We start from the raw sequence: 12,352 nt of genomic DNA on the forward strand, positions 1-12,352 counted from the left end.
TGATGAGACCTGACAAGAGTTGAATAAAGGTCAAAGTCTCACCTTATCCTGCCATGCTCAGGGCACTCCACACCCCACCATAACCTGGACCGCCAACAACAGGCCCTATACAGGTATGAGAGGAGTTTATCATCTTTCATTTGATACGTTTTTCCAGCATAACAAGAATGCTCTCGTTTTTGCCCACAGGTGCAAGTGTTGATGGATCTGGCAGAAGTTCAGTGATTATTGACAACATCAGTGTAAGTAATGGTGGCACCTACGTCTGCATTGCAGAGAACACTGTAGGATCCATACGGGCTCTTTCGTTTGTGCGTGTCAGAGGTATGCATTTATTATGTTTTTTTTTAAAAATATATCTAACAATCCATAAAAATCTGTTGAAAAGTGGAAAAACCGTTGTAGAAGTATTGTTTGAATGCTTCTAGATCAGTGGTTCTCAGCCACAAGGGGGGTAAAAAAATGACTTCAATTATTTAAACAGAACTAAAAATTAAGATATCTCTTGTTTTAATTCACTCCCTAAACATTTTTATTTCATTGAAGAACCAGGGTTCCCATAGTGTTGGAAGCCTCACCAAGATGGGTACTTTGACATATACAAAGCACAAAGTAGCCTAAATGTGTCTGTGTTTCACTCAATCTCGAATTGTGCACATGGAAAGTGCTTGGGAAACAGTGTCTCTAACGCAGCTCAGTGCGAATTTAACTTGTTTTTTTAGTATCGAGCAAGAACGGCAGGAGACTGTATATGACAGTCACGTTACATGATTTAACTGATTTAGATGTTACATAGAAAGGGCAACAGTGCACCCCATTAAGGAAAGGGACATTCATGTTTTCATAACTGCATAACAAAAATCGTTGAGAGCAAGTGGGCCTCCTGGTGTTTCGGGGCCCTTCCTTGGCTCTGTGAACCATGTTTAAATTATGAATAATTAAAGAACTGCATTTAAATTGGTGTTTTAACCATTAGCATATCAAGTGACATAAACCTTTCAGTTTCTCAAAATATTTGAAATGTTCATCAATAAAATTGTTATATAGAAGTTTCATTAAAAATGTATCTTTCCATTGAAATATACATTTCAATTACATTTTGAATGGTAATTATATTAAAAATAAATATTAACAAAGGGTTTATACATTAATATTATTACAATTATTTTCAGAAGACAAGTGCAAAATAAATAAATGAAATAAAATCTAAAAACAAATAGTGTACAATATTAATGGTAAAGTCTGTAATGGTAAAACACTTTCTCTTGCCCCAGTTTAATGTGCAGAATTTTTTTAACATATTTCAAATGATTACAAAAATACATAACTGATATAGAAGTTCAAATATATTTATATAAATATAGTTTTGATAAGTTTTTTTTTTTTTAAATATATATTTTCAATGTGAATATATTTATGTTGTCCAAAATATATTTTAAAAATACATTTTGTATCCACCCAAAATGTATTTTAAGATTGGAAATATATTTTCTTGTCCCATGAAGAACATTTTCTAACTTTTTCTAATAATATAGCAAATCTCTCATTTGAACTGCCAAAATACAGACAGCATTTTCCTTAACACATTCATTCATTATTCTCGTGATTGTGGTGTAAGTGTAGCAGTCCAAAAAAGGCCTGTTTATAGCAAACACCCTACACCCAAACTCATCTTCTGGAACACTGCAGAATTCAAACATCAATGTAAGGTGATGGCTGTCCAGTCTTAGGACCCATGAGTAAAGGTATACGTAAGCTGGGGGAGAAAAAAAAAACTTCTTACTGTTAAAACAAACAAACAGAATACATTCACTTGGTAAGACAAAGGCTGCATACTTGGACTCCCCGAAGGGATTCACTGGACACCTCCTAGCAGAACACTCCACTACCAGAGTTACCCACAGTGTCATTTTCATCTCTTCTCTGCCAACCCCTCTCCTGTAGCATCATGGGATAGAAAAGAGTTCACTGGATACGTGCTTGAGAATCTTTCCAGTAGCAGTACAGTTGGTCATCTGGGTCCTTTTGCATACCGTTTTAAGAATACTAAATTCAGACATAATACTACTGTACATTTAACATACTGTTTTACGCCTATGAAGCAGGGCAATATTTTTTTCTTGTTTCAAAACTACATTTTCTAAGTTGATCTTGGGGGAAACAGAATTTTTCTTAATGGATTTAATACATTATAAGAGTAGAATGTGTTCAGATGAGATTAGAATGAATATTAATGTAATGTGATTTCTAAAAAGGAAATGCATATATCATATATAATTAAATATATAATTAATATCTTAGATATTACAGGATTATGTCATATAGCATGTAAGTGTAAAATAAATAACCATACCGATTTTTCTCATTAAGCATATATTTCCATAAAGACAAAACACCAAACACAAAAGTACTGAGTTAGTAAAAGGTCTATAGGCTCATTATTGACCATATAAAGATTCAGTGACATCACATTGTGAGAACCGAACAGAACATTCAAACTCAGTCATAAGCAGGTGATGGAAATATATGTGAACTCCTAGACTTTGCAATGTTATTTACAATTAATACAGGCCTTTTGATGTATTCCATTTAAATAAAGAAAGAATAACAAAAAAATAAAAATACAATAATGAATTAGATGTGAATACTAAACATCCGCTAAAACAGTTTTTTCTCCAAAGAATACATTATACATGTACATAATTCAACCCATCATAGGCTCTAACCAGAAGACAGTTGCTTCCCTTCACATTTAAATGTACATTTTACAACATTATTTCTATAAAACCTAATCAGCATCCGTAACTACCCTTTTGGGTCCTGCCCAAGACAGACAATCAGACATCAGTCATATTTTGTCCACAAGTAAATACACTACAGAAGTTTGAGTTGAACTACACCACATTAATATTGGCACTTATTTCCTGATACCCGTGTGACATTACATGTTTAATGATTCACATTTGCCATTTAAATGCCACTATTGTGATTATGTGCAATTCCTTTTACGTAACAAATTTCCCTTTATATGCCTTAAAGGGATACTCCACCCCAAAATGAAAATTTTGTCATTAATCACTTACCCCCATGTCGTTCCAAACCTGTAAAAGCTTCGTTCATCTTTGAAACACAATTTAAGATATTTTGGATGAAAACCAGGAGGGCCTGTGACTACTGTCAAGTAAATAACAGTGTTAAGGTCCATAAAAGGTATGAAAGTATCATCCGCGCCACAAGGATGCACTGTTTTCTTTCAAATCAAAGCTAAATACACGTAGAAACAGCGCATCCTTGTGGCGTGGATGATACACAGAAGAGCATACACAGCATACGGTGATATGGAGAGACACAGAGGAGACCGTTGACAAAGGAATTATTGAATAAAGCCATTATTTTTGTTTTCTTCGCTTACAAAAAGTGTTTCCGTCACTTCATATAACCCAGATTGCACATCTGATGGCAGATGAGTATTCTGACAACGACTTTCATACCTTTTATGGACCTTGACAGTGTTATTTACATGGCAGTCTATGGGACAGTCACAGGCCTCCCGGTTTTCATCCAAAATATCTTAAATTGTGTTTCGAAGTTGAACTAAGCTTTTATGGGTTTGGAACGACATGGGGGTAAGTGATTAATGACAAAATTTTCATTTTGGGGTGGAGTATCCCTTTAATGTTATAAATTCATTGTTCACAGTTTTCTGAGCAATAGTTTCACCAGGTAATGTGCTCGTAATTTCTTATCTTTATTTTACTCATAAGAGAATGAGACAGTTGTGATGTCTCTACAGTGTATTATTGTTTGTCTCTTTTTTTTTTTGGCTTCTCTCATGGAGGGCTGTTAGACCGGTTATGTTCCCCTGCCCATTATCCAGGGGTTTAATGTTTTCACTTTTGCACTCTTAACATATAAGATTAACTGAATGCAATTCTAGAAGATTTAACAATACAAAAGTCATAATTTTGGCACTTAATCACATGAAGACATCTATTGGACAATATTATTTTCTACATGTCATTTACAACATATTTCACATGTACCTTTAGGTTTGTCAGATAAAACTAACAACAAGGCTTCAGTTTGTTGACATCAGTTATATATCATTGTATAAATTAACATGAATGTATTGTGAACAGATGTAAACAGGATTAACATTAGAATACTTATAAAGAAACATTAACTTACTAAATGCTATAAAAGTGGTCGTAATGCATTAATAAACAAATTCATCATTATTACGGTAACTTCAAACCAACTTTAAACTTGCTTCCAGCTAAAATATGAGTCCTCTATCTATGATACTGCTTTTATCAAGTGAAAAAGTCTGAATTAGAAGAGAAATACACTCAGATCAAGAAAGCATTATTATTAGTGCTGTCAAATAATTAATCGTGATTAATCGCATCCTATATATCGCATATATATATTTTTTTTTTTTTTTTTTTCTTTTTACATAATATATGTGTACTGTGTTTATTTATTATGTATATATAAATACAAACACACATGTGTATATTTAAGAAAAATATGCTGTTTATATATTAAATATATTTATCTATAATATAAAATATAATAATATAAATATATAAATGTATATACATGTAAATATTTTCAAAATACATACTGTGTGTGTGCATATTTATATAAACATAATAAATGAACACAGTACACACTCATATATTATGTAAACAAAAACTTTTATTTTGGATGCGATTAATCGCGATTAATCATTTGACAGCACTGGTTATTATGCTCCTGTAGCTCAAGTGGTAGAGCATTGCGTTAACAAGCGCAAGGTTGGGGGTTCGATTCCCCGGGAACACATGATAGGTAACAATTGATAGCCCGAATGCACTGCTTTGGATAAAAGCGTCTGCTAAATGCATAAATTTAATTTAAAATGTAATTTAATTTAATTATGGATTATGGACTGGTATTTTGGCAAAAAGCAACACACTTTAACTACAGAGGACCCACTGATGAGCAAGTAATGTAATGATAAATTTCTCCAAATCTGTTCTGATGAAGAAACAAACTGATCTACTGTACATCTTGGATGGCCTGAGGGTGTGTTTTATTTCTGAGTGAACTATTCCTTTAACTCATATTAACAAATTGAACCTTATTGTAAAGTGTTACCACTGATCTCAAAGCACAAGGCCATCCTCTCAATACAGCTGTGTCTACAATCTCTGAATGAACTTTAGACTTTTTCAACAGATACAGCTCCCACATTTTCAACTATGTTAGGTCTAACATGCCGACCCCATCGGATAAACTCTCTCTCTCCATTAGGTTCATTCCCTTCATTTGTATTCTGTTTCCCGAAAAGCAGCTATTCAAAGGACATGAGGTTTGCTGGTATCTGCAGAAAACAAATGTGACATTCCTTCATATTCCTGTTAATTACACATAATTCTTAATTTGAGAATTTTTGTTTCAGTATACTGTATACTTACTTGTGGTCTTGTACTCCTGCACGCCTCGGCTAAATGTCGGTGCCAGATAATCGCAGAGAAACGTGATCCAGTCTGGAACTTGTAAACATTACCTGCACCACAGATTAAACCAATTTAACCATAAAGTTATTATACAAATCAAATCTTCCGACATATAAAACCAAAAAGTAATTTGCTGAATAAAAACTATTTAGAAACGAGTCTATTTGGCAATAACTAATTTTTTATGATAAAAATAAAAATCTACAAACAAACCAACCCTACAGTATAATACCACATTAAAACACAATAATATATACACATCAAGAACCAAATGAATCCACATCAAGAAAATGAGATTATGGAGTTTGACTCAAACTATTTGCTGGAAATTAATCGTGATTGTCACAATACTGTGTCGATGAACACGCACAAAGATGAAGAAGATGATAAACAGTCTTTAATACATCCACAAGTAAATCCACACAATGAGAGGTTGGAGACACATGTAACATTAACGATACCCAACAAATGCAAACAGAACAGACAGGAACTTAAATACACAGACCAAACGGGTAATTAACAGGACACCTGAAACTAATGATGAAGTCAAATCAATAACCATAACAACAAACGAACTGAGTTGGAACGGTGAAAACACAATCAAAGTCAATGTAGTGTGACAGAGATATTATAGAACATTTTGCTCTTCATTTAAACAGCAAAGAAGTTCAATGACAAAACAGAAAACATAACAGCTGACAGAAAAAAAGCCATTCTGTGAGTGTCAGGATCTCTTTTAGATGATCTGTCAAAATGCTCCAGTTTTCTTTCATCACTGAAACCATCAACATTGAAGGATTTTGAGATGCCTGTCCCCTGCCTGCTTCTTACAATGCCATACTAAGTTCAAGTACTCCAAAAGTTTCTAATTCATATTTTCAGTCAGGGAGTGGTATGACATTGCAGTGACAGTTGATGACAGCTTTACATTAACCTTAATCACACAATTAATGAAATCTTTTCTGATCGTGAAATGCCTGTAAACATCAAGAAAGTCAAGTTCTACTGATGGAAAATCATTCGGAGAGGCTCTTCATTACAGCATTTTCCAAAATGAGAAAACTGCTGAAGCTATTTGGATAGCCAAGTCCAGATGCTTTCAACTCAACAAAAGCACTTTTCGACTAACATTTGTATTTAGTATGAAGCAAATGAATAAAAAAACAGCCATAAATATTGTTTTGTAGCTAGTTTAACAGCGCATGAAACAGGTTATATTTGTAAAGAATTATATTTTAAGTCACATCCATTACATGTTCATGCACGAGCTGTACACAGATGTCAGAAACAGTACCTCTTTCAGGATCAGTAAGCTGGAAAATGTTTGAATGTTCAGGATTGTCTGGCAGAACCACCATCCAACCTGTGAGCGTGATCTTTTTACATGGCCTGGATTTATATTAAGACAAAAAGCACAATTACAAAGAGTTAAGTAAACTTTATTCAAGTTTGAATTTAAAAGAGTAAACAACAGCTGAAGTGTGTAAATAAAATAATGACTTTCCATCAAACTTTCCATAGTCCCTCCTCAAATGAATTCAATTAGTTCGGGTTTAAATAATGAAATTGTTTTGATTAGCATAATAATAGGCTACACTTTAGATTTTTTCATTATTATTTGTAGTCTTTTATTTTGGCACTTCATAAGAAAATCTCTTTGTTTTCACATCGAATTGAGAGAATAATTCATCACTTACATGTCTTCGCTCATTTGCTCTTAGAGCTTTAGAACCAAAATAGATGAGAATGGAGCCAGACAGGACAATCAGATGAGAATGATGAGAGAAAATTAAAGTAAATCTTTATTAAAGGCTCTTCTCTAAAAGCTCAAACAGGCATGACTATTCTATGGACTGTATATTCATCTTTATTTCTTTATTAATGCGCCTCACATTGATTTAGTCTGAACAATGAAGATGAAAATTAAGCAGTAGTACAAATGGTTTTCAGCTGTAATGATTACACATTTAGAATACTTTAACTAAAGACTCATTCTGCAAAAGTATCATAACAGCATGTAATGTCTTTTACAATTAAAATAGTCAGAGTCACTGTATTGATTCATTTTTATTGTTTGATTGTCATTTATTAAATTTACATAACAACCGGTTTAGAATATATTTTAAATTGAAATTATTCCTGTGATGCAAAGCTCAGCAGCCATTACTCCACTTCAGTGTGACATGACCTTTCAGCCAAATATGCAGGCTGCTAGTACAGATTTTAACCTTGGTTTTACATAGAATTTTCAAAAGAACTGCATTTATTAGAAAGAAATCTTTTCTAACAATGTAAAACTCTTTGTAAACTATTTAATGCATTACTGCCATTATCAAATTGTGGCAAGACCTTGTTTTGGCTTGTTGACACACCCTTTACAGTTCATCAGAAACTTTCAGGAGGCATAATTCCTTATTAAGTAACCAGTTTTCACAGTACAGTCTGCCTAAGAATACTGTGCACTGTTTGAAGTGCTTATTTGTAGGGTGTTCTGTGAGATTCTCCATACTAAAGAAACAACAAAGAACAAATAATGTGTAAGAGATGTATTGTAATCAAAGGTAATTAAAGGAAAATTGCCATTGCCATTTGGGCAAGACCTTTTTTACCTCTGTAAAATCTAGACAAATACATTAATTAACTATAACATTAAATCACAAAAATCAACAATAAACAGTAACAGTATAAAATACTTAAACAAACCACAAACACATCTAGATAAAATCTAAGTGATGTACGAAGTCATATCTAATCTAATAAATTCATCGACATTAACTTGTTGATCATAACTGGGCTACAGGGTAAAATTAGAGGGCCATGTTCAGCATTTGAAATTTTACAGGTAATTTTGACTGCAGACTTACAGTGGGTTTTTTACCCTCCTTCATCAGTGTCTTTCTTCGCAGGGGCCCTTCAATGGATATACTGCTCAGAGAACTGCATTCATAGCTGGAAACTGCCCCTGGGGTGCTGATAAGGAAGTGAGACAATCATTATTTCCTACAGAAATTAACATGTCCCACAGCAGAACAGCTCAAGTATGTGATGAGGATATGTACGTATATATGTATATGTACGTGATATGTATATTCCTACCTATAAATATAACTTCTGCTTCTGGGAGAGTTACAGATTGGGACTCGCCAGTTTGGACCAAGTGTCGCGTACATACGGCCTCTAAAAGTGAAATGGAAGAGGAATGTGTTTTTCATTTGTATGGCTATATATTGAGCCATATAAAAATAAAATTATATTCTTATTCTATTCTAATTTATAATAATGATGTAGAATTTGCCTTACCTCTCAACGGTACTTGATAATTCATCACTAAAAGAGCTCTCTCTACTGCCTGCAGATGGACAGAGAAAAGATGAAGGTCAAGAATCACCTGTCCTACTACTGTCCTCTAGTGGTGAAAAATCATAAATACAAACACAATGGTTAAGATGACAAACAAACACAGTTGCAACACAGCAGTCATAGTTCATGCTGGCAAGAGAACACCAGGGACACTACTGTCCTCTAGTGGTGAAAAATCATAAATACAAACACAGTTGCAACACAGCAGTCATAGTTTATGCTGGCAAGAGAACACCAGGGACAAAGACTGAGAAATGAGAGTGTGTACAATAGGAATAAAGTACAGTACCAAGTGAGACGCCGTTGGTAAATACTGAATCATGTGTGTGGTTTCTGACAGGACTGTGAGACTCTAAGAAGCTGTCGTCCAGTAGGTGTCGAGCCTTTTCTTTTGCAGGGAATGTCACACTTTTAGTCTCCACCACACCATACTGACACATACTAAGAAGAGATGACAGAATTGAAACACAAGGACAGCCAGTCCGATTAGGCAATGTAATCCCTTCTGGAAAAGAAGTGCACTGATTGGTGAAATTTTCTCATGGTGTAGTGTGATTCTTACTTATTCCCCAGACTGTGGCTCTTCCTGTGTCGGGCAGGAGGTGGTGTTGGAAGGTGGGCAACCACTGATGTATCAGGACAGGTTGGCCGTCTGTTATACCGCACTGAGACAGACTCTTCTGAGGGTCCTGTACACACACACACACACACACACACACACACACACACAACAAAACACACATTTATACTTCTAAAAACACTTATGACACAACAAGTTAATGCAGTACACAAACTCACACACTGTCTATATTTAATGGCCTTAGATCTCCTGCTTATTGAAACAGTTATATGTAAACTGTAGCTGCATTTTGTAAAGCCCATTCCTGTCCTGTTCAACACAAACAACCATAAAATGCTTGCTAGCACCTATTAAAGCTGCATGTGGATAATTAGCAAAGCTCTGGCTCTCAGAAGGCTAACATTTGAAAACAGTCCCATAGTTCCACAGCAGAAAGTTAGGCATTGTATCAAAGAGGATGGCTGAGTTTCTCAACCCAGCCACAGTATTACCAGCCCGGTAAACAAGAAGACCACTCTAAAGTAGCAAAAAAATGAATAAATGTTCCCTGCAGTCAGGTTTATAGGCCTTTTCCACAGTAAAATCAAACCAGAGGGGGATGTGTGGCAATGCTGGAAATGGCTTTTATTGATTATTAGGAGTATGTTCATCATGACATTCCCTGCTTTCTTTTATAGTAGGTTAATAAGTCTCATAATGGGTAAGAAGAGCCCTTACCTAAATGAAAACAGACTTTCTTCCCAACTAACAATCGGAAGCGACTAAGTGATGCCTGTAAAGATTGCAACATTAGAGGCCTTTCAAACACTAGATATCTGTGCCAGGAAAACATCTAGTTTAGTGCCCAGCAGAGACTTCCCCTCAAGAGTGTAAATGGACAATACCAGCACGAATATCTTATGAAATGTAGCAAAGGATATTTACACAGTTATCAGCAAAGCATTGCAATGATAACTAATTTATATGGAACTATGAAAACATTCTAGTTTATTTTTTTTTTTTCAAATTGTTATTAGTTTTGTATTCAAATTAATGTGAAATACAATTAAGTGATCTGCATAATCAGATCAAATGTAATCTAAGCAAGTGAAATCTCAAATAAATGTTTTAGATATTAGCCTTTATAGTATGTGATTCATTGATTTTATTGGGACGGTGTCCCAATTACCCTGTCAGGGGCTATTTTAAGATAATGAGCAGCTGACTCTACATTTTGCATTACTTAAATTAGCTAAGATATGTAATCAAAAATGCATGAATGCAATTATAAATAATCACCTGATGCTAGTGTATTCTGTTTCACATGGTTTTAATACACACAATGTATAGTGTGGGAATAATAGAATAAAACAATAAAATAAATTTACGTAAAATAAAATATTGCAAATATTAGAATAAAAATTCAACCTGGAATTGTCTCCCAAAGAGTATTTTAAATTGCATGCGTAGTTTTAGAAACACTGTCACATCATACACTGTAAAATAAAAAAAAGGGAAAAAAAGTTAAATATGTGAAGGAGGATTTTATGTAAACAATTCCAGTGAATTAAACTTTTTAAAAATATACCTTAATTTTAATAATGATTTCTGTGTCTATGAGAAAGAGCAATGATGTCATCATACAACTTACTTTACACAGAAAAACTGCAAAAAAAATAAAATAAATAAATAATAATAATAATAACCATAACCAATCTCCACCTAGATGTCTCCACGAGTTTGTCCATTTCTGCCACAGCTGTTACAACAATAAAATGCTCAATGCAGTTCAATTTCCCACTCAACCATCTGATAGTCAGAAATAGGAAGTATCCTAAATGCTCGGCCTCTCGTAAGAGGAACTGACATACACCATGATCTCATCCCAACTCTCCATTAACTTCAGATTCTTGTCTTGAGGTACAAGAGCCAAACACACTTTTAAAACCTATTTCTACTCTATACTGCTCCAGCATTCATCCATGAGTAAAATTTGTGTCATTACCACACAAAAAAAAAAAAAAAAAAAATGTTGAAAACAACACTTGCACAATGAATGTTAAAACATGTCATTCTTGTTAACTGGGATATTAGTGGTTTATTTATTTCTAATTTACTAATTAATAATGTAATAAAGTAATAACTTTTTTTTGTAGTAGTAAAAAGAGCACAGATATATTTTACTCACTCCGCATGTGTTTTTACACACAACTTTTATATTTTGGATGTTTATGTATACTTTGAAAGAACCATGGCTACAAACGTCAATGTTTGCATGAAAAGGAGAAAATAAACCTTTTGCATTTCAAGTCAATAGTTAACTTAAACCTACAAAGTTCTTTCTGAAAGTTACCAAAGACCACAATGATCCGGAAAGGTTCCAACAGAGCAACTCACTGATGGCAGGTGGATTTTATCTGCCAGACTGAGAAGACTAAGCTCATGGAATAATTGAAGAAAAGTTTGCCTGTTTAAACAAGCGTCTGAGGGGCTGATCATCAGCACCCTGAAAATGCTAGGTTACATGAGTCCCACTCTTTCATTGCCCCTCCAGCTTTCACATCTGCGGAATCCCTCTAACCAGACATACTGCAGTCCATGCAGAATAGCAGCACCTCCCCAGTCAGGTACAGCTGAGGTACTTTAGCCGAATTAAAGAAAAAAAAAAAAATAAAAACTATTAACAAGAGTAAAAAGAAATAAGGATTGGCTCTAAGGGCTGGAGGTGCGAAGCGAATCCTTATCTCCAAAAAGAAAAAAAAAAGTAGAAAAAGTATTTGTAAGAGTTTTGAGGAGGAGTTTTTGAGAAAAGTAAACCGAAAGGATGAAGGGATAAAAACTTTACCTCCAATGTCTTCTTTGGAAGATACCAGACGAGGTGAGCTGTTCCCAGGTTCAATCTTCAATGATAATCTGTGGGGTTGTGACA

General features: G+C 34.2%; 1 protein-coding gene and 1 long non-coding RNA gene across 3 annotated transcripts in view; one reads left to right on the top strand and one right to left on the bottom strand.

Annotated features, from left to right (window-relative positions):
* The first annotated feature begins 21 nt into the window (after positions 1-21).
* LOC122145933 lies at positions 22-8,615 on the top strand. The gene is made up of 3 exons (XR_006160664.1): positions 22-113; positions 190-324; positions 8,411-8,615. It is a non-coding gene; the product is annotated as an uncharacterized LOC122145933 (long non-coding RNA).
* LOC109052592 (ras-specific guanine nucleotide-releasing factor RalGPS1-like) overlaps positions 4,712-12,352 on the bottom strand; it is an 85,667-nt gene continuing 78,026 nt past the window's right edge. Inside the window, exons 12-21 of one of the 2 annotated variants that reach the window (XM_042762490.1) lie at positions 12,269-12,336; positions 9,427-9,553; positions 9,154-9,305; positions 8,805-8,853; positions 8,601-8,681; positions 8,358-8,474; positions 7,202-7,304; positions 6,799-6,904; positions 5,463-5,554; positions 4,712-5,368 (exon numbers count right to left, since the gene is read on the bottom strand). In XM_042762490.1, coding sequence (XP_042618424.1) covers positions 5,339-5,368; positions 5,463-5,554; positions 6,799-6,904; positions 7,202-7,304; positions 8,358-8,474; positions 8,601-8,681; positions 8,805-8,853; positions 9,154-9,305; positions 9,427-9,553; positions 12,269-12,336 — 925 coding nt within the window. In that variant the 3' untranslated portion in view covers positions 4,712-5,338. Of the gene's footprint in view, positions 5,369-5,462; positions 5,555-6,798; positions 6,905-7,201; positions 7,305-8,296; positions 8,475-8,600; positions 8,682-8,804; positions 8,854-9,153; positions 9,306-9,426; positions 9,554-12,268; positions 12,337-12,352 lie in introns of those variants that run through there. The other variant, XM_042762489.1, reaches the window with a different exon arrangement.

Source organism: Cyprinus carpio, chromosome A8 (assembly GCF_018340385.1).
Source record: "Cyprinus carpio isolate SPL01 chromosome A8, ASM1834038v1, whole genome shotgun sequence".
NCBI classification, from domain to species: Eukaryota; Metazoa; Chordata; class Actinopteri; order Cypriniformes; family Cyprinidae; genus Cyprinus; species Cyprinus carpio.